Source organism: Odocoileus virginianus, chromosome 9, assembly GCF_023699985.2.
Source record: "Odocoileus virginianus isolate 20LAN1187 ecotype Illinois chromosome 9, Ovbor_1.2, whole genome shotgun sequence".
NCBI lineage: Eukaryota > Metazoa > Chordata > Mammalia > Artiodactyla > Cervidae > Odocoileus > Odocoileus virginianus.
The window spans coordinates 33,934,682-33,962,078 of record NC_069682.1 but is presented as its reverse complement, the minus strand read 5'-3'; the positions used below and the strand labels follow the sequence as shown (position 1 = coordinate 33,962,078).

The following is a 27,397-nucleotide window of genomic DNA, read 5'->3' as shown; positions in this document are numbered from 1 at the left end:
GTCTGACCTCTGTCACCACCTGCAGATTCTCCCTCTGTAACTTGCCTGTTTGAAATATGCAGGAGGTTTATGTTTTCCTGATTGAATTCTGACTCACACAGGCCTTAGGAAGAAATTCTCTAGTAAGAAGAAAAACACAGTAGTCCAAAGGGTAGAGGGAACCTAATTTTATAAAAAGATTTATTGCAGAAAAAAGTAGCCAAGACTCAAAATTTAAGAAATGTAGAATCTATGAAATAGGACTGAAAACGGTCATCAAGCTGAGATTTTCTGAAAAAGCAAAATGGGATAAGGAAGAATGCTATGAGATACAAAATGAATGCAAAGATCCAAATTCCTCTCTTGGAATATCAAGTTGGTAATGTGGAAGATGGGGCTTCCTAGGTGGTGCTAGTGGCAAAGAATCCACTTGTCAATGCAGGAGAAGTAAGAGATGTGGGTTCCATCCCTGGGTTTGGAAGATCCCCTGGAAGAGGGCATGACAACCCACTCCAGTAATCTTGTGTGGAGAATCCCTTGGACAGAGTAGCCTGACAGGCTATGGTCTATAGGGTCACAAAGAGTCGGACACAACTGAAGCAACTTAACACACCCTTGCAGCTTAAAATATTTGTCAAAATGAAGAGAAAAGGAAGAAAAATTATTCTGAGAAAATAGTTTTAGAAGCTATCTTTGTAGACTTAGCAACAAGTTCTATTAATATATTTTGGTAAATACAAAATGGAAATGTGTTATAAATCGGAGGGACCTTTGGTGAAATTAAAAAAAAAAAAGTTGGATTATAAAAAAATGTTTCAGTTTGTACCAGGAATTTTAAAAAGCAATTGCAAATCTGATTTCACCTGAGAACAGTTAAACAGAAAGTCATGAATCCTGTTCTCAGAGATTTTATTGAGTGTATCTGGGACAGGGCCTGAGAATCTGTAATTTTTTTTTTTTTTTTTTAATAAAAAGATCCCAGTCCATTTTGACACAGCTGGTCAGGACCAGGGTTTTAAAGCTACCGGTTTCCAGGAAAAGTTACAGCACTACTCCACCTAGTGGCAGAATACCCTAATTGCAGATTCTGTGGGGCGTGGTTGCTGGCTAGAATAAGACATCGTTTCTTCAGAGTTTACTCTATTAAGCAAAAGTTAGTAGCTGGCTGAAATATTTGGGGAAGGAAGGAGATCATTAAGTGAACTTGAAGGAGAAGGCAAAAGAAATCCTAACTTCTGTAATAAATTTAATATCAGCAGAGGACTCCCATTTTGGCGAGATACCCTGAGTCTGTCCCTGCCACAGAGCATCATCCATAGAGTCATGCAACCTCAGGGATTCACTAAATCCTTAAGACACTCAGACCTAAACATCTGCAATGAGATTCTTTCCTTGACTTCCTAAGAATCCTCTGATCATGGATGGGATTACCAAAGGGAAATAAATGTAGAAAACACTGAAAGGGGAGGCAGTCTGCTTGCTTTGTGAAGTAGAGTTGTGGCCCAAGGTCACAGCCACGTGGGGGACCCAGAATGTCACATCCAGCCTTGCTTTTCGACTTCCTTCCCTAGGAGTCAGTTTGAAAACACCACATTTAACAACCACCATTTAGGAGCGTCCGCTGGATCTCAGACCTTGTGATGTCCAGACCAAGAAAAGCCAAACCCTCTTTTACACCTAACTGGGTTCGTGCTCTCGGTTCCAATTTCCTTTCTGAGGATCAAGCTTCTTTCCCAAAGAAGTTGGCCCAGGAATCTCTCCATCTTTCCAGTGAGACTCCACCCACCCACCGGGGTGCACTCCAACCCTTGTGGATTCAACAGTAAAACCGTATTAAAACACAACAGCAATCCTGCCATTTTCATTCTACAAGGTCCCCAAAGATAGTAAGGTGGAGTTTTCAGAAAGAAGGTCTCACACTTGAGCTGCTGAAGTTTTGTGTATTGTGTGTGTTGTGTTTGCTTTGATCACCAGAGCCCTGACTTCAACTCTGAGACAGAAACACCAAGGAAAAAGGAGGGAAAGGAGGAGGGGACGGTGAAACAGAAGCACGCAGTCCAGGCAGAGAAGCAGCGAGCCTGTGTAGGCTGTTTGGGGACAACAGTGGCGGAAAAGGGAGTGAAATGTAATCCCAGGTTCTTTAGGGCCGTTTGTTGGGCTTTGATCTGAGCGAACAGCACAGGAAGCAGTCAGCTCCACTCTGGTTTAACGTGATCAGGAACCTTCCCTCTGGGGTGAAATGCTAAAATCCACTGGCTCCTTTCTGAAAGGTTTTAATGAGCCAGCTTGAAGCTGAGGCTGTTTCTCCATTGGCCAATGGCAAAAAGTATGGAAAATTCCAGACAGTGGATAAACAAAACTTTCCAATGTATTTGGCTTTGGGGGTGCATGATATACGACGGTGGAGCTCTCAGTAGCAGATTTCCTTCCTAATGATGTTTTTCTTAGGCTAATAGGCAGCCCCTTTATGCTCCTGCACATTTGTGGCTCTGGCAGCCATGCTGCCTCAGAAGCTTTGCCACTTCTTACCACCTCCACCTGCTCATGCGAAAGTTCCTCTGATGATTCTTACCTAATTCAAGCAGATATATGCAATAAAACTCCACTTCCTGCATTCCCTGGAACCTCTTTGTCATAACTGAGTACAAGAACTTTACTATTTAATCAATGCTTTTGGCATACTACTTCTCTCCTGCTGTGGTTATGTGACGCATTCGACCTTTTTGAGAAATCTGAAAATCCACTTATAAGAACCAGTGTTGGTTCTAAGGGGGAATTGCTGGGCTGGACACTCCCATTATCCGAAAGCAAATTCGCTAAACCTCCGTTCACTCAATGACTCATTTCTTGAATTAATGAGGATTCCCTCCCCCCGCAACCCTAGTTCTGTGCCGTGGCTTCTGCACAGCTCTCCCACCCGGCCGACCTCTGTCCTGTCACTGCTGTGGTGAGACGGTTTCCTGTTTTTCCTGCTCTGGCAGAGCTGACCCCTGGCCTGGGCTTCTGCTGCAGCAGTTGCCCCTGCCTCAATCGTGGTTTAGAAAGAAGAGAGGTCTTCTGCGAGCACTGTTGAGGGCTTTCTCCGTCTTGGCTGGTCTGCACCCCACTGCTGCTCTTGAGGCCCTGCCCGTCCATGACCTGGACCTGCCTCTTCTTCTAGCAGTAAGACCACAGCAAACTGGCCCCTCCGAGGGGCTGCAGAGGGACGGGAGCCACGGTGGTCTCTGCCCAGAGGTCTCAGAGCCAGCGCGGAACTGGGGAAGTGTGCTTTATTAAATCTCAGCTGGTGGGAATTGTCACAGCCACGTTCCCATGGCTGGGGGTGGGTTGGGGGCTGGTGGACACTCCTGCAGGGAGTGTCACTCGGCTCCAGAAGTGAGCAGAGGGACTTTGCGGTGGGCAAGGGTGGGAGAGAGGACGCAAGTGGGGCCCCTCCAGGAGGGAGAACCAGGAATGGGGAGAGTGGGGAGGGTGATGGTGAGAGAGCCACTGAGACGTAGTCCAAGGGCCTTTCTTTCTGAGTCAGGAGAAGGGGTCCCGGGCAGGACCCTCATGGCTCCCTCAGAAGGGGTGGAGGAAGTGGAAGTCCTGAAATGACATCCTGCCATTTCAGTTTAAGTAAGTCTTTCTACGAACCGTGGAAAGTGTTTTAAAATGCACAGTTAAGTGACATCAATTCGATTCACAACATTGCACAACTATCACAACTATCTATTTCCAAAACTTCATTGCCCCCCAAAGAAGCAGTAAACCCCCATTGCCCCCTCCCTCTGCAGCCCCTCAGTTCAGTTCAGTTCAGTCGCTCAGTCGTGTCAGACTCTTTTCAGCCCCAGGAACTACAGCATGCCAGTCTTCCCTGTCCGCCATCAACTCCTGGAGCTTGCTGGTTAACCTATAAAATCCACTTTCTGTCCCTATGAATTCACTTATTCTAGGTGCCTCAAGGACAGTCATACAACATTTGTCCTTCAGTGTTTGGCTTATGTTACTCATTGTCTTCAAAGTTCATCCATGTTGTAGCATGTGTCAGAAATTTTACTCCTTTTTATAGCTAAATAATGTTCAAAGTCTCTCTTTTCTTTTTTAACCATTGCATTTCCCCCACTTTGGATACCTTTGCAAAAACACAAGGTCCTCAATAAGATGTGTGAAGTCATGTATGTCATCAAAGGCTTTGCTTTAAGAAAAGACACCAAGGTTGGTGGAGTAGCAGCTGCTTACAGATGAGGCTAAGGAAGAAAAAAGTTCTGCCTTAGGAACCCAGAGGGGTCTCCATCAAGACTGACCACATATGACCTTTTAGAACTGGTCAGACTTGGAAGAGTGACCCGGTAAGGATTTAATAAACATGGAGAGAAGACAATTTGGTATCCATTTTAATCTTTGCCTACACCTTAAAGAAATGTTCCCAATTTGTGGTTATTTACAACACAGTAAATCAAGCAAATGCCATGAGGTGCCAATAAAAATTTTTAAAAATCAACCTTAAATAGCTAAACTCTCAACAGCAGCTCATAAAGTGAGGCTTGGCAGTTGTTAGGTAGTTATGGTTAAATTGACAGTCCTTTGGGGAGTTAAGATATCCAAAAAAGCAGAGGTAGTTAAGACTATAGTGATAAATGGTTGGGCTTGTTGGTTGAAGAGATTTTACAGCACACATTTAAAGCTTAACCGCCTGTGAGAAAGTGAACAGGAAATAGAGGTTATCACTTCTTCGTGGCCACTCCATTCATTATTGACCTCAGGGGGTCGGTGACACATAAGGCAAGACTCAGGCTGTTTGAAGGAAGAAGTCATTTCTAGGTAACATGATACTATCAGGCAGACAGGGGGGTTAGTGCCGGAGAGTTCCACAAATCTAGCAAAGGTAGAAAAAAGAAAGTAAAAACAAAATATCAGAACCAGGTTATTTTTAAGACTACAATAAAGAAAAATATTAAGACTGCAATTCCTTCTGAGACCTCTGTTAGAAGATGACAGAACAAAGTTATATTTACTTGACTCCCTTTGCCAGGGTTTCCCACAAGTTCCAATAAGAAGAAAAACAGAGAGCAAAGCTTCATCTTTGCGACACGACCAGGGAACATGAAGACTGTGTGATGTGTACAGAGACATGGGGATCATTCTGAGGGGTGATGTGAGAACTAATGCATAGACCTCTCTACACCTCAAGCAGGATACAGATTGCCTAAAAGTGAGTGAAACAAAATCCTAAAATAGCCAGTGAATAATCTCTTACTTTAGAAGACCAGGGCTTGGGTCTTAAGCAAGTCATAGGAAAAGAGGGAAATCCCATGGAGCATTTAGTTTCATGACTTCAAGACTTATCATCTCCTATGAAGAAATGGACTAGACTGGAAAAGGAAATGGCAACCCACTCCAGTGTTCTTACTTGAGAAATCCCATGGACAGAGGAGCCTGGTGGGCTACAGTCCATGGGCCCGTAGTGTCGGACACGACAGAGCACAGCACAGCAGCATCTTGCAGAGTATATTCACTGCCCTAAAACTTCATCTGGACCTTGCCTGTTCATTCTTCCTTGTCTCCCAACCCATGGCAACCTCTAATCTTTTTTCCTATCTCCGTAGTTTTGCCTTTTGCAGAACGTCATACAGTAGGAATAATACAGTATATTGCCTTTTCAGATTGACTTCTTTCACTTAGTGATATGCATTTAAATTTACTCCCAGGTCTTTTCATAGCTTGATAGTTCATTTCTTTTCAGTGCTGAACCATATTCCATTGTCTGTACCACATGATATTTATCTGTGTGCTTAGTCGCTCAGTTGTGTCTGACTCTTTGTGACCCCATGGACTGTAGCCCACCAGGCTCCTCTGTCCATGAGGATTCCCCAGTGGATTCCACCCCACTGGAGCGGGTACCACGCCCTCCTCCAGGGCCCAACCCAGGGATCAAACCCATGTCTCCCACATTGTAGGTGGATTCTTTACCATCTGAGCCACCAAGAGCACCCAAGAATACCGGATTGAGTAGCCTATCCTTTCTCCAGGGGAACTTTCCAACCCTGGATTTGAACCAGGGTCTCCTGCATTTCAGGCAGATTCTTTACCAACTGAGCTACCAGGAAGTCTGATATGTATCTATCCAATTACTAAAAAACCTCTTTGTTGCTTCCAAGTTTGGGTGATTATGAATAATACTGCTATAACCATCCATGTGCAGGTTTCTGTGTGGACAAGGTTTCAGCCTCTTTGGATATATATCAAGGAGCACAATAACGGATTCATATGGTATGAATATGTTTTGTTTTATAAGGAACCACCAAATTGTCTTCAGATTGACTGCACCATTTTGCATTCCCACCAGCTATGGATGAGAGCTCCTGTTGCTTCACATACATACCAGCATTTGGTGATGTCACTGTTCTGGTTTTGGCCATTCTGATGGGTGTGTAGTGGTATCTCATTATGGTTTTAATTGCATATGATGTGAAGCATCTTTTCATATGCTCATTTGCCATCTGTATATCTTCTTTGGTGAGGTGTCTGTTAAGATCTTTAGCTTATTTTTAAATCATGTTGTTTTCTTATTGAACTTAAGAGTTCTCTGTGTTCTTTGGACAAGAGTCTTTTATCCTGTGTTGTTTGCAAATACTTTCTCCCAGTCTGTGGCTTGTCTTCTCATTCTCTTGGCACTGTTTTTCAGAAGTTTTAAATTTTAATGAAGTACAGTTTAGCATTTTTTTTAATGTATCATGTCTTTGTTGATGTATCTAAAAAGTCATCACCATACCCAAGGTCATCAAGGTTTTCTCTTATATTATCTTCTAGGAGTTTTATAGTTTTACATTTTACATTTAGATCAGTGATCCATTTAGAATTAATTTTGGTGAATGCATAAAAGTTCTGTCTAGATTCTTTTTCTTTCCTTTGCATGTGGATGTCCAGTTTTTCCAGCACAAATTGTTGAAAAGACTGTTTTTTCTCCACTACATTGGTCAGTTTTCATTCCAATCCCAAAGAAAGGCAATGCCAAAGAATGCTCAAACTACCACACAATTGCACTCATCTCGCATGCTAGTAAAGTAATGCTCAAAATTCTCCAAACCAGGCTTCAGCAATTCGTGAACTGTGAACTTCCAAATGTTCAAGCTGGTTTTAGAAAAGGCAGAGGAACAAGAGATCAAATTGCCAATATCCATTGGATCATCGAAAAAGCAAGAGAGTTCCAGAAAAACATCTATTTCTGCTTTATTGACTATGCCAAAGCCTTTGACTGTGTGGATCACAATAAACTGTGGAAAATTCTGAAAGAGATGGGCATACCAGACCAGCTGATCTGCCTCTTGAGAAACCTGTATGCAGGCCAGGAAGCAACAGTCAGAACTTGACATGCAACAACAGACTGGTTCCAAATAGGAAAAGGAGTACATCAAGGTTGTATATTGTCACCCTGCTTATTTAACTTATATGCAGAGTACATCATGAGAAACACTGGGCTGGAGGAAGCAAAAGCTGGAATCAAGATTGCCAGGAGAAATATCAATAACCTCAGATATGCCGATGACACCATCCTTATGGCAGAAAGTGAAGAAGAACTAAAGAGCCTCTTGACGTAAGTGAAAAAGGAGAGTGAAAATTTGGCTTAAAGCTCAACATTCAGAAAACTAAGATCATGGCATCCGGTCCCATCACTTCACAGCAAATAGATGGGGAAAGAGTGGAAACAGTGTCAGACTTTATTTTGGGGGGCTCCAAAATCACTGCAGATGGTGACTGCAGCCATGAAATGAAAAGACGCTTACTCCTTGGAAGGAAAGTTATGACCAACCTAGATAGCATATTAAAAAGCAGAGACATTACTTTGCCAACAAATGTCCATCTAGTCAAGTCTATGGTTTCTCCAGTGATCATGTATGGATGTGAGAGTTGGACTGTGAAGAAAGCTGAGCGCCGAAGAATTGATGCTTTTGAACTGTGGTGTTGGAGAAGACTCTTGAGCGTCCCTTGGACTGCAAGGAGATCCAACCAGTCCATCCTAAAGGAGATCAGTTCTGGGTGTACATTGGAAGGACTGATGCTGAAGCTGAAACTCCAATCCTTTGGCCACCTCATGTGAAGAGTTGACTCACTGGCAAAGACCCTGATGCTGGGAGGGATTGGGGGCAGGAGGAGAAGGGGATGACAGAGGATGAGATGTTTGGATGGCATCACCGACTTGGTGGACATGGGTTTGGGTAAACTCTGGGTAAACTCTTCTGCTTAGTAGCTCTACAATCTTAGACAAGACACTTAACCTCAGCTTCCTCATCTGTAAAATATGAATCATAATAATACCTACTTCCTAGCACTGGGTTAAATTCGTTATATATACAAGAGCACTTATACCTGATACATAGTTAGTGCCTAGATTATAAAAAGATTCATCTAACTTTTCTGCTATTAGCTTTCTGGTTTATTTTTGTATGTTGACTATTACTTCTATTGGCAATATATTTTGGCACTCAAAATGAGCTAGGCACTTCTAAAAATTAAATACTTATGTGTATATCTAATGAACTATGTATAAAATCTATATGAGGAAAACCACGAAACTCTGATGAACATAATCAAAGATCAAAGAAGAAGTAAAAAAATTTGTTCCATGTTAATGATTGAAAAGACTCAATATTGTCAAGATGTCAGTTCTTCCCAATTTTATCTATAGATTCAATACAATCCCCAGGAAAATCCCACCAAGTTCTGTTGTGGATATTGACAAATTGATTCTAAAGTTTATATATAGAAGCAAAAAGACTCAGAATAGCCAACACAGCATTGAAGAAGAATTTAGTGGGAGGATAGACACTACCTGACCTCAAGACTTGCTATCCAGCTCCAGTCATCAAGGCAGTGTAGTGTTGCTGAAAGTAGACAAATTCAACAGAGCAACAGAATAGAGAACCCGGAAACAGACTCACACAAATACAGTGAACTGGTATTTGACAAAGGAGCAAAGGCAATCTTCAGTTCAGTTCAGTTGCTCAGTCGTGTCCAACTCTTTGCAACCCCATGGAGAGCAGCACCTCAGGCCTTCCTGTCCATCCCATCTCCCAGAGTTTGCCCAAGTTCATGTTCGTTGCATTGATGATGCTGTCCAGCCATCTCTTCCTGTTATGGTAATGAAGTTTTAAATACACAAAGACAAAAGAAAGAAAGGGAAAACAGACAGACAGGTAGGCAGTTCACTGAATAGAAATACTAATGGCCAATAAGCTTATGCATAATGTCTCTCATCATTAAAACAATGATTTAACTTTTACTTGTGACATTCTCAAGTATTGAAAAGCATAGTAATATTCAATGTTTTGATCAAGAGGAGGAAAACGGACACTCATGCCCTATTGTTAGAAGTGTACAATGGTAAAACTTTAAAATGGTAATTTGGCAACGAACAGCAAAAATTTAATGTACCTATTGTTTGACATTAATTCCACATCTAGTTATCTATTCAACAGATGTATAGTGGCTGAGGGCTTCCTAGGTGGCTCAGTGTTAAAGAATCCACTTACCAATGCAGGAGACACAGGACACGTAGGTTCAATCCTTCAGTCAGGAAGATCTACTGGAGGAGGAAAGGGCAACCCACTCCAGTATTCTTGCCTGGAAAATCCCATGGACAGAGGAGCCTGGTGGGCTACGGTCTACAGGGTCTCAGAGTCAGACACGACTAAGCAACTGAACACACTTAAGTGGCTGAAGACATATATACACAAATACAGAGCTATTCAAATACGGTTTGCATAATGATGGTAATCTATAGATGGCTTGTTATTTGTCTGCCAGGAGATCAGAGGCCAGAATGCAGATCAATCTCACTTTTAAGAGCACTAAGAGTTCAGGTGACAATTTTTTTTCATAGAAAGACTTTCTTAAGAAAACAGTATATTGATTTGTATTTTGGTAAAAGCTTACTGTGAAACAGCACTTTGAATATCACTAGTTTATAATAACTAAAACTAGTTTATAATAACTCAAAAGTCCTTAGGGGTATTTGTTAGATAAACTTAATAACCCCAAAACCAAATTCTATGCATTCATTTAAAATAAGGAAATCTACACATAGTATATATATATGGGCTTCCCCAGTGGATCAGTTGGTGAAGAATCCACCTGCAGTGTAGGAGTTGCAGGAGATGCGGGTTCGATCCTCGGGTCAAGAAGATCCCTTGGAGGAGGGCATGGCAACCCACTCTAGCATTCTTGCTTGGAGAATCCCACGGACAGAAGAGCCTGGAGGGCTACAGTCCACGGGGTCACAAAGAGTTGGACACAGCTGAAGTGACTGAGCGTGTTCCCATGCACTGTATATGTATTCACACAGGATGGAGTGGAAAAAATTTTGCAAAGCAGTAGGAATACATTAATAGCAAGAAGTACAAGATGAAGAAGTACAAGTACAAAACATACAAGATGAAAAAGTACATGTACATAGAGTTTCTGAAAGCATACACAAAATGGTTTTGAACCATGGTTATCTTTGGGACATGGGATAGGGTGTGGGGCTTTTATGCTTATGTCCCTCTGTACAGCTTAAATGTCTCTACAACTAGCATAAGTTACATCTATGATGTTTTAAAATATGAATTAAAAATTTTATTTAACAGTCATGAATCAGGCTCACTGCAGAGTGAATTTCCAGAAACTGGAAATTTGAGCTGAAATTTGTTTCAGAATACTTATTGAGATAATCTTTATATGGGATGAATTTCCACGGAGGCATTTGTGTGAAGATGTAAGAACACATCAGCTTGTCTTTCCTAACTCAGAAATTCATTTTTCTCACTTTATTATGGCCAATGCACACACCTCCCAAACCAAATCTTCAGTCCATCTCTAGGATGGGTCTCAAAGCTAGGAATTGGTGGTCAGGACTCTGTCCCTGCAGTGTGACAATCAGTGACCTAATTCAGATCATGACTGTGACAAAGAAATACAGGACTAAAAGACACTTTCTGCTCAAAAAGGCCCAAAGATAGTGGATCATAACAAGTCTTTTCAAAATCTAGGGTTCCTATATGCTTCATGGAAACCACAATTTATTCTGCCAAAAATTATGGGATATTAGGCCTTTCAGAGTCATCTGGAACACATTAATAATCATTAACGTTTGTACAGTACCATGCAGTGTGCAAAGCACTTTTTTTATCCACTGTCTTACTCAATCCTCATAACAGACCTTTGGGGTAGGTAAATTTCATAGATCAGATTTTATAGATGTAAACACTGGGTACTGAAGGCTTATGCTTATTCCCAAAAGACACTGAGGAGCGAAAAGGCGAAGCCAGGCTGTGGCAGCCCAGATTCTTACCACCACCCCACACTGCCTTCCAAGGTATCCGACCCAAGTGGTGCAGACAGAAGTGTCTGGGCAGCTTGCTTTTATTCTCTGTGTTTATTTGCCTGATGTTATGCCTTTGAGCTGGATGAGTTTAAAAGCAGACCATGGCTGTTGCCACTGTTTGTTAAACATCGCTACTTGGAGTGAACAGAGAGTGTAGACAGCAGTTTGAGTTCTTGGTCGTCTCGAACAGGATCAAGCAGGACAGACAGAGGGGAAAGCAATTCTTGTTGACGGAATGAAGGAAGCCATAGCACACGCTGCGTTTCCTATGGGCACATCTGTTCTTCCTACCTTGGTTCTACTTTAAGCTTTTCTCCAGGAAGTTCAAAGTGACGATAATAAAATGATCTTTCTAGAAGGCCTAATTTTGATACCTACTTTATTTCTTGCAATCTTCCATGTCAGAGAGCTTTCCTTTCCCAAGGTTCTTTATTAAACTATCCACATCTCGTATTCCATTTATATTTCTATTTCCTTGCACATAAGTTCTATAGAGAGGAATTAAAATTATGTAATAATACCTTCCATTTATTGAGCATCTATTAACTGCCAAACAATGTGATAGGGGGCTTCCCAGGTGGTGGTAGTTGTGAACTCGCCTGCCAGTGAAGGAGGCATGAGACCTGGGTTCAGTCTCTGGGTTGGGAAGATCCCATGGAGGAGGGCATGGCAACCCACTCCAGTATTCTTGCCTAGAGAATCCCATGGACAGAGGAGCCTGGTGGGCTGCAGACCTGTTAAGTCGCCAAGAGTTGAACACGACTGAAGCGACTCAGCACACAGGTACCCACTGTGGCAGGCACTTGGTATATCATATATTACCTTTAAACCTTGCGGCACACTCTACAGGGTATAACTCATTGGTCTCACTTTGCAGATGAAGAAACTGAAGCAGAGACCGACTGGGTCTGGACCTGTCAGTAGTGAGTGGCAGAGCTGGGATACAGGCACAGATCCGTGTATCCTCAAAGCCAAGGTTCTCTCTAACTCACAGCTTGCAGTAATAATGCATATTGTATTAGCTACCGGAGGAAGGTATTTAATGAAAATGTTCATTTTAAAGTTCTGTATTTTAACAGTGAGCATCATACATTCTTTTCCTCAGCTCTTAAAAGGTGGGTTGGTGGTGATCTCCGGTGGTCTCAGGTGATGAAATTCAACCCTGATCCAAATGTGAAGCTCCCACGTCACATCCCTGACCAACCTTAGGAGAATTCTGGCACATAATGGACCCTTCTGTTCTGCTTCTGTCTCCACCTGGTCAGCTCTCAAAGGAAAACAACATTCTTATGATCATTGTGAGGTCTAGAAATTAACTTTTATTTTAAATCTGTCAAGAACTCCTGGCAGTTATTAATTTTATTAAAATGATTACATATGGCAAAACAAAGAATAGAGGTAATTCTATTTCTCTACAACATAAATTATGAGTTAGGGTCTCAGCTGCTGACTCAGCATTGTTGAAGATTTTTTTTTTTTTAAAGGATTGGGGGGGAGGACTTTCATTTCCAGAAAATATTAAAGCAGCAAAAGAAAAAAAAAAAAGTAAAAGTAATTGCAACTGGAGATACTGCCTAGGATGTGCTAATTATAAAACTGTCTTGATGTATTTATAGACAGACTCCAAGCTTTGATGTTTAAAAACAAAAAATCATGTGAAGAGCTGTCCTTATTGACTTGTCATCCATAGTTTATAACATAGAACAAATTTGCTGATTCTTTTTGAAAAGGTGGTAAAAATCAATTATGGCTAATTTAAATAAAAGAGCAACCAGCATCCATTTATCTAACTGAAATATGTAAAAACAAAAACAATTTTATTAAAATATTTAATACCAGAATAACTTATAATAGTATGAAAAAGAGTGAAGTACTTGTCCTTAGTTTTCACTGACATGATTACATTTTGGCAAAATTGTTCTATAAAGATTCCAAAGTTTTTATCATGGATCAATAACTATTTAAGGATCTTATAAACCAAAAGAACTCATACTTCATCTGATCATACAGTCATAACTTACATATCTTGCTTTGCACTTACTCTTACTGCAAACAGCAACTTAGAAAACAAAGTAAAAATATATATATATACAAAATATTTTTATATCAAATTATTTTCATTACACTAAATAAACCCAACCCCCAAATGTTATGTTACATGAAAAAGTGTCCTACAATTTATATCAAGACTGATACTGTCCATATATCAACTAGAGCAGCCTTTGGTTTTAAATGCATTTTGCAAAATAAAGAAAAATGTCACCACGCGGCTGCACTGTTGGCTGTCATTCACACTGACAAAAATGCTTTCCAGTTTTTTTAAAAAAAATTATAAAATAGATTACATACCCAGAAAAAACATCCCACCATAAAAGAGTCAAAGTCCTTTTACTTCTCTGAGCACAAATACTCTGTTATATTTGGCGTCTCTTCTGTTTATTCAAACTTCAAGCCTCCCCAAGCTGATGAGAATACTAACATTTGACTGAAAAAGATCTTCTTTCTTGATATTGATTATTCTCACTCAATGATAGCCTAATTTAGAAACAAAATGTACTTTATTTTAATGCATGATTTCATCTTAATGTCCTACTTGGCAAAATTCAGAGACTGTTCAATGTTTGTTTTCCATATGTTTTAAATTTAAAAATCAATGTTGTGTGTATATGTATATGCACAGAGATCCATTTCCTTTATTGCCTTGTTCTCAATGCAGTGTAAGTTGCCCATCAGCAATTGTGATTTGAAATGAACCAAATAAGAGGGTTTTCCATATGAAAAAGAGCTATTCCATATGAAAAACAGTTTCCATCACAAAAAACACTGAACTCTAATGCAAATGGGATTATGTTTTAAAACTAAATTATAAATTGAGTTTTACACGGGAAAATTTTGAGTTACTTAGATAATGAAGTTTTTGAAAACTTCGGCAAAACTTGAGAAAAAAATCCAAATCAATTCTAAAGAGCATCATGGCGTTTTCCAGCAGTGCTTAAAGACTTATTTTTCTGATCGAATACATTGCCATTTTCCTTGAACATTATGTGATTCCCAAGCCTTTCCTTTCGGAAGTTTGTAACCTACCAGATATCCAGGCAGGATACATGCATAAAATTCTCACTGTCACTCTGCAAAGGACATTGAACAATTTTAAATACTGCATATTTTTTTTTTTTAAGGAACATTTCATTTGGGCTGAAGAGATTTCCAAGCTTTAACATGTGAACTAGTGAACACATTTCAAGGTGTTCAGCAGTTTTGGTTTCAGTCCTGGCATGGGAGGCAGGTCCATCCAGAAGGAAGCTCACAGTTTAGTAAGCATTGTGGTGCTATTATTTTGAGGCACTGCTGCTCTGCTGTGCCCACGTTGTAACTTATTTTCAAGAAGCAAGGCACTTACTGTATCGGCAACACAGACATTTTACGCATACTTGGAGTAACATAAAATAAGTTAATATTTTCGATTAAAGTAGAGTTTTATAATTTATATGTCTTTTATAGAAGCAACTAAATGATACATTTAGGATGATTAAAAATAAGAAGAGGTCTGAGAGGGAGTCATTGTCACTCCTGCTCCAGCTCTTAGGATGAGGGTTTATGAAAAAAAAAACACTGATGGGAAGAACAGCCATCCATCTGAAAAGTGACAAACTCTTAAAACTGCGGAACTAGGGGCACTTTGACGGTCTTCACTTCCGCAATGTGGGACGACTTCTGGATGATGCAGCTGGTGGTCCCCTGCGGCTTGTCCTTTCCCTGCGCGAGATTGGTTAAGGCCATGGCTGCATTGATCTCCTTCCAGTACGTGTCATCCTTGCTCGGTCCCTTTCTAGTAGCTGCACTGGATTTAAGCAGAACAGAAAGAAAATGATCAAACTCACAGCGGCGTACGTAGAAAAGATCATCACTGAAAAGTACGGATGGCAAATAAAACCATACCACTCACCTGTCACCCTTACTAGATCCATTTTCCAGAGTGTCTGTAAAGAAAAGCAAAAATTGGATTACTTTTTTTTTTTTCCAAAAAAAAAGAAAAAACCACCACCAGTATTTGCTTATTTTGGGCTGTGTTGGATCGTTGTGGCTGCTTGGGCTTTTTCTCTGGTTGCGGTGCACAGGCTTTTACGGGGTGGCCTCTGTGGTTGCAGAGCACAGGCTCTAACACACTCAGGCTTCAGTAGCTGTAGTGCATAGGCTCGGGAGTTGTAGCTCCCGGACTCTAGAGTGCAGGCTCAACAGTTGTGGCACATAGACTTAGTTGCTCCACAGCATGTGGGATCTTCCCGGATCAGGCATCAAACTCCCTTCTCCTGCATTGACAGGAGGATTCTTTACCACTGAGCCACCCGGAGAGCCTGAACTATAAAATAGGGGTTCCTGGATGACTTTCAGGGTGCCTGTAGCTCAATACTCTATGGCTGCCTGGAAATCAAACCTCATCTCGGGAAAAAGACTGGCAAACAGTCCCCTCTGGCGAGTCAGCAGATGAACAAATGACCCAATGCTGACAGCAACCTGGAATTCCTGGTGCATTAGAACAAGCAGCTCTGGTGTGTAAGGTCCGCATGAGCCCTGCATCCTCCACTGCAGGGAATGAAGGTTAGGGTGTTGCCTCTGCTCATGCATTTTCACCTTTGGTTTAGATTGGCTCCTTCACTCAGAACATGCATGTCTATCAAAACCACATTATTACAAAGGAGGATGAAATGGGTTCCTGGTCTGGATTAAGCCTCTCTAGGGGAACTCCTTTGGCCAAAAGAACTGAGATATTGGGAACACAAAAACAGACATGCTGGAGGGAAAGATTCCAGAGGGTAAAGAAGGGGGGGAAGAACAAAGAATGGGGTTGGAACTCCCCATCAGCCTTCAGTCCAATTCAGTTCAGTCGTTTAGTCGCGTCCGACTCTTTGCAACCCCATGAAACGCAGCACACCGGGCCTCCCTGCCCATCACCAACTCCCAGAGTTTACTCAAACTCATACCCATCGAGTCGGTGATGCCATCCAACCATCTCATCCTCTGTTGTCCCCTTCTCCTCCTGCCCTCAATCCCTCCCAGTGTCAGGGTCTTTGCCAATGACTTAGCTCTTCACATGAGGTGGCCAAAGGATTGGAGTTTCAGCTTCAGCATCAGTCCTGCCAATGAACACCCAGGACTGATCTCCTTTAGGATGGACTGGTTGGATCTCCTTGCAGTCCAAGGGACTCTCAAGAGTCTTCTCCAACACCACAGTTCAAAAGCATCAATTCTTCGGCGCTCAGCTTTCTTCACAGTCCAACTCTCACATCCATACATGACCACTGGAAAAACCATAGGCTTGACTAGATGGACATTTGTTGGCAAAGTAATGTCTCTGCTTTTTAATATGCTGTCTAGGTTGGTCATAACTTTCCTTCCAAGGAGTAAGTGACTTTTAATTTCATGGCTGCAATCACCAACTGCAGTGATTTTGGAGCTCCCCAAAATAAAGTCTGACACTGTTTCCACTGTTTCCCCATCTATTTCCCATGAAGTGATGAGACCAGATGCCATGATCTTAGTTTTCTGAATGTTGAGCTTTAAGCCAACTTTTTCACTCTCCTTTTTCACTTTCATCAAGAGGCTCTTTAGTTCTTCTTCACTTTCTGCTATAAGGATGGTGTCATCTGCATATCTGAGGTTATTGATATTTCTCCCGGCAATCTTGATTCCAGCTTGTGCTTCTTCCAGCCCAGCAGCATTTCTCATGATGTACTCTGCATATAAGTTAAATAGGCAGGGTGACAATATACAGCCTTGATGTACTCCTTTTCCTATTTGGAACCAGTCTGTTGTTGCATGCCAAGTTCTGACCGTTGCTTCCTAACTTGCATACAGGTTTCTTAAGAGACAGGTCAGCTGCTCTGGTATGCCCATCTCTTTCAGAATTTTCCACAGTTTATTGTGATCCACACAGTCAAAGGCTTTGGCATAGTCAATAAAGCAGAAATAGATGTTTTTCTGGAACTCTCTTGCTTTTTCGATGATCCGATGGATGTTGGCAATTTGATTTCTGGTTCCTCTGCCTTTTCTAAAACCAACTTGAACATCTGGAAGTTCACAGTTCACATACTGCTGAAGCCTGGTTTGGAGAATTTTGAGCATTACTTTACTAGCGTATGAGACGAGTGCAATTGTGCGGCAGTTTGAGCATTCTTTGGCATTGCCTTTCTTTGGGACTGGAATGAAAACTGACCTTTTCCAGTCCTGTGACCACTGCTGAGTTTTCCAAATTTGCTGACATATTGAGTGCAACACTTTCACAGCATCATCTTTCAGGATTTGAAATAGCTCAACTGGAATTCCATCACATCCACTAGCTTTAGAGACCCCAAAATACAGTAAAGTCACTGTCATCAACAACCACCACTGCAACCAAGAAGCTGCAGGAGGCGCTGTGCTGCACACGAGAAGCACAAGAAACATGGCATTTGCTCACAGTGGTCTCTGAGCTCCATGGTTTCTGGAAAGCTTTTTCCTACTCCCAGTCCTCTCCTTTCCTTCTTCTCTCCTAACCCAGTATTTCTGAAGGCCATTTTTTCCTCTGCAATGCTCAAGGCTAGTTAGGCCATGCATGCTAATGTCCAGCCCTGGGCTCCCAGACAGTCGTGGAACCAGGAGAGACCTGGGAGGAAAAGTATGAACACGATCATGATTTAGCCCAGCCATGGCAGCACTTCCAGGGATGAGAGGGAAGAGAAACTAGCAACGCGGCCACGTCAACATAGTAGCTAAACTTTGATGCCTTCAGAAAAGAGTCAATGAAATGTGTTCACACATCATGAGTCAGGCTGTGCAGTGAAGACCTGAGACAATAACGGTCACCGTGAGCTCTTTGCACAACCTCTTCCTCAAGGCCCACCTCACCCCCATACCGAAAAAAAGAAAATGGAAGACACCAAGCGAAACAAAAGCACTTAGTGAATAAATGACAAGGTCGTTAAAATAAATGAAACTAATAAGTAACTAAATGAGACTATGTGTGCTGCTGTGCTGTGCTTAATCCCTAAGTCTTGTCTGACTCTTTGTGACCCCATGGGCTGTAGCCCGCTGAGCTCCTCTGTCCATGGGATTCTCCAAGCAAGAATACTGGAGTGGGTTGCCATGCCCTCCTCCATGGGTTCTTCCCAACCCAGGGATATTACCCAGGTGGTTCTTTACTATCTGAGCACCAGGGAAGCCCGAGACTACATGTGTCTGGCCCCAAATGGAACAATAAATGTTAGACCCTTTGGCTTCCTTTTGTTTTAAGGCATGTTTGGAAAAGTAAGTGGATCCATGAGCATTTGATCACCTTCTGGACCTTCTGGCCCCTGCAAGGTCGGCTTGGACGGCCTCTGTTGCTTGATAATTTTGGAGTTAGAATATTACTCATGTAAAAAGAAGAAAAACAATGACAACTTTGAATTCACAGAACTGTGATAATCCTAGCTTACTGATTGTGTCCTATGTTCCTAGTGTGATTCTAGGCACTTTGTGTCCACTTATTCGGCATTAGTAACTTTGGCCACCTGATGCGAATAGCTGACTCACTGGAAAAGGAGGAGAATGGGGCAACAGATGATGAGATAGTTGGATGACATCACCAACTCAATGGACATGAGTTTGAGCAAGCTCCGGGAGATGGAGAATGACAGGGAAGCCTGGCGTGCTGCAGTCCATGGGGTCACCAAGAGTCGGACATGACTAAGCGACTGAACAACTCTGCGTGTGGACAGCAAGTCTCTGCTGTCTGTTAAGTCTTTCCTTGTTTGGTGCTATTATCTGCAAATCTGCTCAATGATGACAGAGACAAGGTACGACCAGAACAGAGAATAAGTCAATGCCTTTGTTTAGGACAAGAAAAGCTAACAACATTGGACATTTTACAGAGAGAGAGAGAGAATAAAGAAGTGGGTTAGCCTTTGCTCACTTTTGTCCACAAATTGGAACCATTCTGTTGCCAAAAAGAAACAATAGGTTTTGGAGATATTTATTAAATGGAAAGTCTTGGCCAACGCAGAGTAAGGTTCATGATTCCCTAAATAACGTTAGGGAGATAACACAACCTAATTTAGAAAAGACCACGTGACTTGTCTTCTGGCTCAGGGATGGAGCTCTCTCGAATGTACAGAAACAGATTCCCCACCTGGACTGTCAACAGAGAGTGGTTATAGAGCAGAGGACAGGAAGGAAGCAGGTGGCTGCCGACTGCACATGCAAGGAAGACACAGACGTCCCTGTGAAGGTCCACGGAGAACCTCCTCGGCCCCCTGGCCAGCTAGACACGGCAAGCACTCCCTAACTTCGTGACTGCTTGCTGGAACCATTCCACCAAGAAACACCTTGACCCCGGCCAACAGTGAAACCATAAAACTCTGCTTACTCTTGGGATCTATGTGTTTTACAGTTTGGTGCTTATGCAAATACACTTCAAAGTGTAAGCACAGAGACCCCATGCCCATTTGGGAGTTCTTCATTAGTTTCAGGAATTTTCACAATGTTCTTGCAACAAAGAGGATTCCTGTGCTTTATTTCCAGGGCAGATGGGCACTTAGCGGCATTAGGTATGGGTTCAGGTTTCTTTCCCAACCACAGAAGAAAAAGCTTCATAAAAATGGAATGAAAAGAAACAGTTTGCTTCTGTATCAGCCCAGTGTTAAAACAGCGTGTAACAAAGTTCAAGGTCGAAGATTTCAAACCAAGAAGGAAAAGTTGACTATGACGGCTTTGGGGGGGCAGGGGGGGAGGGGGCATGGTCTCTGTGCCCGGGTTTTAGTACAGAACATACACTGGTGTTAGAAGGGTGTGCTTTTCTTAGTACTGGTTATTATGCATCTGAGAGACACCCCCCCAACTCCCCACTCCCGCCCCCTCGGAGGCGCAGTTCCCAGAGGAAGCAGCCAGGGGAAGACAGCAAACAGGGGCCCTTTTACTCTGAAACATTCGTGCTTTTGTAGGAAAGCAAAGAACTATAAAGATCTGGCAGTTTGGGGAGACTTTTCTTTCCCCCCTATTCCTTGTGCTGAGAAAAAATCTGGGGAAATGCCCTAGATCATCTGAGGGGAGTTCAAAAAATGCACAACTCGCTCATTCTATGAAATAATTGTGTAAATGTGAATTTTTTTTTTTCACATGCTCTTTTCCTTTGAAGTATAAACCGGCTGGCAGTTATCTGGTTCAATGGCTTTGCGTCTTTTCAGCCGATCATCAGGACTTGAGGAAGGGTGGGTTTCTGAACAGCTCCCCGCCCCCGCCCACTCAACGCCACTGCAGCAGATGGGCGGTCTCCCCGGCCCTCCTCCAGGAGTGGCACCCAGTAGCTCAAGGAAGGATCTGACAGGAGAAGGAAGGGCTCTGAACGCTGCTGAAAAGAGGCAGTCTGAGCCAGAGCAGGCGTTTCCCTGCCGCTAATTACCATGCACAGGCCCAAGGTCTATCCGTGTCCTACATTCAGCTCAGCCTATCTCCTACTCTGCAAAGTAGCTTGGCTCAGCCTCTCCCACGTCTGAGCTAAAATGCCTTTTTAGATCCTCAGGTTCCAAAAATCAGCTACGCTGTCAATTACCATAAAAGCAACTGGTTGGCAGGAACAACTTACTGAACCAGCCAAAAGAGCGTGTTTTAAGACCAAAAAAGAAAAGGAATGAAAAAGAAAAAAAAAAAAAAAGACTTGCGTAGTTAGGAAAATCTTGGATGCTGTAAAACCCAAACCATGTTGAAACTTAAAATGGGGCTATCCTCAGTTTGGACATGTGTTTCCTTATAAAGTTAAGCAGAGAATCAATTATAAAGGAAATTCAGCCCTACCGCACCTCGGAGTCGTGCAAGCACAAAGCCCTGTAGGCAGACTGTCCATTCAAGTTTGAGAAACATGGTTCAGAAATATTAACTCTGAAATATATATTCCTGAGGTAATATTTCTGGTCATAAAAAGAGACAAAAATAGGGCCAAAGCTTTTGCGCTGAGATGGTTTTCAAATTTAATCAGTTAAGTCCTAACGTTAGGAATGTCTTAAAATGTTTCCCCAAAGACTACTCACACCAAGGAAAAGTAAATAAAATTACGTCTAAGAACCTGAGTATTTTTAATTAAGTGATCTGAGTCATCCATCCATTGTATGTTTTCCTAAATTAAGGTGGAGAGAGAGCTCCAGATGCTTGACATCTGTACCCTCTCACCCTTGGTTGGTTTGGGGGCCACTGCTGGAGAGAGCAGGGGTGGATAGCTAGGCCTAGTGCTTCTCACCTCAGAGTCCAGAGGGCCCCTGGCACACCACCCGAATCCATCTCTGGAGTTATTTACATACTTGGCACAGAGGAGATAAAGAATGAGACTCTTGGGGAATTGGCCAGATATGAAGCCTCACTAAGATTCCGAAATACTGATTGCTCCAAATTTGCAGGATCTCATAATAGATCCCCATTCCCCTTGTCCTGTCTGTCTCTACTTCCCTAGGCACTAGGTCTGGGCTGGGTTCACACACCCGGCAGACTGTTTCCACTGTAACTCTACATTTATTTACTTTTAAAAACAGAATTTGGGGACTTCCCTGGAGGTCCAATGGTTAAGACTTCGCTTTCCAAGGCAGAGGGTGTGAGTTCGATCCTGGGTAGGTGAGCTAAGATCCCACATGCTTCCGGCCAAAAAAGAAAAACAAAACATAAAACAGAAGCAATATTGTAAGAAGTTCAATAAAGACTTTAAAAATGGTGCCCATCAAAAAAAATCTTAGAAAATAAACATTAAAAAAAAATAAAAGTAGCATTTCTTGTTGTTCTCTAATAAGAAAGTCATGTAGGTTTGCTGCAGAAAATCCAGGAAAAAGTGGAAAAGAGAAAATCGAGGGCAGTTTAGGGATAACTCAAATTAATATTTGGATGAATAGCCTCCCAAAATAAGTGTATATACATTTTCTAAAAAAGAGAGTCATTTTGTATATGTTTTAGAACTTGCTTTTTCACTCAACTTCTACCTTTTCCTTACCCTTTTGCTAACAAATAAGATAATAATCTATCACCTGGCCTACCCTGATGTGGCAGTATTTGTTTTTCATATTTGAACCTGTGAAAAAGAAACAGCTTTAAAAAATTCAAAATCTAGCTTCACTCAGTTTAAACTTGGATATTGAGAATCTTGACTGTTATAAGAAGGGGCTACTGTTAATATAACATTACTAGCATTTCATCAGGAAATGGCAACCCACTCCAGTGTTCTTGCCTGGAGAATCCTGTGGACAGAGGAGCCTGGTGGGCTGCCGTCTATGGGGTCGCACAGAGTCGGACACGACTGAAGTGACGCAGCAGCAGCAGCAGCATTTCATCATTTAAGCAATCCTGGCTGATAAAGCCACCTTCAAAGACTATGGCAAGGTCAAAAGCATTGTTTACATAGAAAGCCTATTAAAAACCTATTCAACATCTTTTCTGTACATTTTGCTAGTATTTTAGACCATAGAGATACCCCCCACCAAAAAAAAAAGACTTGATGTAGCGTTAGTTGTTCAGTCATGTCCGACTCATTGCGACCCCATGGACTGTAGCCCACCAGTCTCCTCTGTCCATGGGATTCTCTAGGCAAGACTACTGGAGTGGGTTGACATTTCCTTTTCCAGAGGATCTTCCTGACCCAGGGTTCAAACCCAGGTAGCCTGAATTGCAGGCAAACTCTTTACCATTTGAGCTACAGGGAAGACCTCAAAAAGGCTTATCCCCTTCCTTATTATTTAATCTGTAATATTAAAAAACAAATTGGTCCAAATCACAGAATAGGAAACCTAAATCTCTGTTGAGCTCATCCTTGCACTTAATAATTTTATTTATTGGCTGGGCTGGGTCTTCATTGCTGCATAGGCTTTTCTCCAGTTGCAGTAAGTGGGGACTCCCCTCCAGCAGAAGTGCTCACGCTTCTCACTACGGTAGCTTCTCTAGTTTCGAAACATGGGCTCTAGGACACATGGCCTCAGGAGTGGCAAAGGGGTTCAGTTGCCCCAAGGCATGTGGGATCTCCTGTCATGTTTCTTGCATTGGCAGGAAGATTCTTTACCATTCAGCGACCAGGAAGCCCCACCCTTGCACTTTAAATTAGAGTGACACTCCCCAGCATCAGTGGTCCCCAACCTTTTTGGCTCCAGGGAATGGTTTCATGGTTAACAATTTTTTCCACGGACTGGTGTGTGACAGCGATGGTTTCAGGATGATTCTCATAAGGAGCATGCAATCACTTTGCCGACAAAGGTCCGTCTAGTCAAAGCTATGATTTTTCCAGTAGTTATGTATGGATGTGAGAGTTGGACCATAAAGAAGGCTGAGCACCAAAAATTGATGCTTTTGAACTGCAGTGTTGGAGAAGACTCTTGAGAGTCCCTTGGACAGCAAGGAGATCAAACCAGTTAATCCTAAAAGAAATCAACCCTGACTATTCAACTGGAAGGACTAATGCTGAAGCTCCAATACTTTGGCCACCTGACTTTGTAAAGACCCTGATGCTGGCGAAGACGGAGGACAGAAAGAGAAGAGGGCGACAGAGGATGAGATGGTTGGATAGCATCACCAACTCAATGGACATGAGTTTGAGCAAACTCCGGGAGATAGTGAAGGACAGGGAAACCTGGTGTGCTGCAGTCCATGGGGTCGCAAAGAATCGGACATGACTAAGCAACTGAACAGCAACAACAACCTAGCTCCCTCGCATGTGTAGTTCATAGTAGGGTTTGCATTCCTATGAGACTCTAATGCCATCCCTGATCTAACTGGAGGCAGAGCTCAGGTAATGCCAAGCCATGGGGAATGGCTGTAAATACAGAAGCAGCTTTGCTCACTTGCCCCGCCCTTCACCTCCACAGGCCAGGGACTGGACCAGCCTTTGGCCCCAGGGGCCTCTGTTCTATGATCCCCCTTGCATCACCAGGAGGGAATAACTGCTAAGCAACTGCCAGACAGCTGTTACTGCATCACTTTCAGAGGAAATGTTTGTGGTTATCCTCTCTTTAGGCGTAGTGAGAGCTTTTGAATGAGTAAAGATAAATCATCCTGAGTGATTCTGCCCAAAAAGGAAGGGAAAAAAATCTATCCAACAACCTGTAACATTTATCTGTTGATGATTCAGCTGCTTTTTTTCCAGCACCACAGACCAAAAGTGAATTGCACTTTAAAAGTTCAGCATGACAGGAGAAGACTGCCACGAAAACTCCGTGACTATCAAGGCTATTGCTCATGGAAGGATTATGAAGCTTTTTGGAATACTGAAGTGAAGTGAAGTGAAAGTCGCTCTGTCGTGTCTGACTCTTTGCGACCTCATGGACTATACAGTCCATGGAATTCTCCAGGTCAGAATACTGGCGTGGGTAGCTTTTCCTTTCTCCAAGGGATCTTCCCAACCCAGGGATCAAACCCAGGTCTCCCACATTGCAGGCAGATTCTTTACCAGCTGAGCCACAAGGGAAGCCCTTTGGAATAGTGAAAATTATAAAATGAAACCCATCTCAGCTTCATGGATGGAAGTGGTATTTTTTTTTTTCCCTTTTGCAATATACTAGCTACATTATTTATCCTGGGGCCTTAAAGAATGAGTGGCTTCCAAAATTATTTGAGTTTAGAGAAAAATCTTTTCCAAAAATTAAGCCAGTGTTTCCTCCAGCCATGACTTCCACCATCTGGCTGAGGATTCTTCTCCTTCCTGTTACCTCTCATGTGGGCTGGCCCCGCACTACAGCTAACGGTGCCCAGATGGCCTGCATCCACAGGGTCCCCACCTTCAGCTGCCTTTCTGTCAATCCAGCCTGCTCTCTATCTCCTCCTAGAAACTAAAACAGTAGAAACCACACCCCTCTAGTCTAGACCAATAGTGAAGAGGGGGGAGCTTTCAGGATAGGTTAGAGTTGCATGAACAAGAGCAGGACACCTTCCTTGTTCTGGGGAGCACACGTGCCTGTGGATAAACCTGTAAATGTTGTGGGCTCCTTATCAGTTAGGGGGCTACAGAGCCTTCCTGTGACTTTTCTGACTAGGCAGAGGGCCTCCTTGTTAATTATGAGCTGAACCTTTGTTCTGGTAAAACACACAGTTATTTTGACCTCATCAGTCTGGACTAGAGGACTAAAGGCATAGGAAGTGGGATTTGCAACTTGAAAGTAACTTTTCAAATATGCACAGTACCACCCAATTAGAATGTCTCAACTCTACTTTCCATCTTTCCCACTAAAGATATTAAATGTCCTCAATCCTAAATTACTCTGCGTGGTCCCATTACCAAGATGGCTCCTCTGTGATCTCAAAGGCTCCACCTTCCCAAAGTTGAAAACCTTCAGTCTGAAATTTCACTTTGAAGATCAGAATGTAGTCTCTGGGGAGGAAATTGTTGGTAAGTAACCAGAAAGGGGTTCTGGAAATGTTAAGTATTCTCATTTCTATTCTTAGCACCTCGTTACTAACTCTGAGGGTGGTCTGGTGTGAAGTACTGAGGCAGTGTGGGGCAGTGGGTGGAGCCCAGACCCTAGAACCAGAGGCTGGAGTTGGATCTCTGCTCCACCCCTGATTGCCTGTGTGACAGTCTGCCATTGGCTTGACCACTCTGTGCTCCTTCTCACCTAGAAAGTGGGGCTAATCACATTAGACTCGGGGTTGTTATGAGGACTGTGCGATTTCATATTTTCTAAGACTACTTACAAGAAAGCTTAAGCATATATACCAAGAACTATTGATACATAAATGCTTGTAAAAATTAACCTCTCGGAGAGGTTGAATGTAGTCACTAGAAAAACTAGTATTGTTCAGAGATTTGATATGAAAACCATTATGTAAGATGACATATTTTAACTCTGGGCAAAGCCCATCAGCCTAGATTAATGGATTAAGTGTGCAGAATCTATCATCTTCAAAGACAAAATGGCTTTTCTGATGCTATTTTGTGCCAAAGTACGGTAACATGCCAAGACAGAGAACACTGGAGCCACATTAAAGAATATCCACTGACTTTAAGTGTCTAATGGATTTTGTTACTTCGTTTTCTCAAGGGGAATACTGGAGATGTCACCCAAATGTTTCATCCATGAAAGTGACGTTTTCAGCCAAAATCTCAGAAAATGACTTCCTAATTACACATGAATAACTTCTGTGTGTGCCTGTGTGTTACAAGGAGCATTAATTGTTTATAAAAGTGCTCTCTTTTACATGCAAGTTGGGCTACTAGTTCTAAAAACAGGGTAGACTTACTCTGATTCCTGGCTAAATTTTAGTTTTGTCCCAAGGTGATGACATTGACATTCATTCACCAAGTTTTGCAACAATGCAAAACAGCCATGGGTGTGGCTGCCACACCATAGTTCTAGAAGGTTGATGTTTAGTAAATATATAGCTGAATAGTGTTAGGTTAGAAAGTACTAATACAATTTCCTTTAGCGGGAAAAAAAAAAACGGTCTTTTAAATGGAAAAATGTGTATTTGTTATAATCTAGAAATTGGCTGGAAAATCTGGCTCCATCTATGTATTTTTAAGCTCGTCAGTATCTCTGAAAAATCATCAAAAAGTACTTCTGCTTTGATAGATGAACCGTAGTGTATCCTTGACTTGGCTCACATTATGGCCATGCTTTTCAAATTCCTTAATACCATCTCCAGAAATGACACTTCAGACTAGGCGATCTTGCTGTTAAACCTGTCTGAATGCATTAACACCAGAAATGACACAATAAGAGAGAGGATGTTTGCCAACTTCTTGGCTCTTTCAGAAGAGGAGCAAATGACAGTTTCTCTACTCACAGTTCATCTGTTGTATTTATTAATAGAAAAGAAGCATATTTCAGACATAGATGAACTGTACTACCAGTCCTCCTACATTTCAAGTACATTTGGATGTTGCTAATACACTTGAAATGTTAAAACTATACTTGGCATGTCAGGGTTCTATGTTCACACATTTCTACACTTAAAGGTTCTGTGATTTTCTGCTTTTAATTCCAGGATCAGTCATTTAAAGTCTAAACTAGGGTGGGGAAGGACTTTCAAATGAAAATTGGGAAGGATTTTGTTGATGGTGTGGAAGGCAGGAGGCATAAAGATGAGGTAGAAGACTTCGCC

General features: G+C 42.2%; 1 protein-coding gene and 1 non-coding gene across 6 annotated transcripts in view; both read right to left on the bottom strand.

Annotated features, from left to right (window-relative positions):
• Positions 1-5,996: 5,996 nt before the first annotated feature.
• TRNAF-GAA (transfer RNA phenylalanine (anticodon GAA)) lies at positions 5,997-6,068 on the bottom strand. Its single transcript has one exon. It is a non-coding gene; the product is annotated as a tRNA-Phe (tRNA).
• Positions 6,069-12,619: 6,551 nt separating this feature from the next.
• Positions 12,620-27,397, bottom strand: part of MKX (mohawk homeobox) — a 69,645-nt gene continuing 54,867 nt past the window's right edge. For 4 of the 5 annotated variants that reach the window (XM_070472175.1, XM_070472176.1, XM_070472178.1 and 1 more), the window contains exons 6-7: positions 15,270-15,303; positions 12,620-15,164 (exon numbers count right to left, since the gene is read on the bottom strand). In XM_070472175.1, coding sequence (XP_070328276.1) covers positions 14,978-15,164; positions 15,270-15,303 — 221 coding nt within the window. In that variant the 3' untranslated portion in view covers positions 12,620-14,977. The remainder of the gene's footprint in view (positions 15,165-15,269; positions 15,304-27,397) is intronic. The other variant, XM_070472179.1, reaches the window with a different exon arrangement.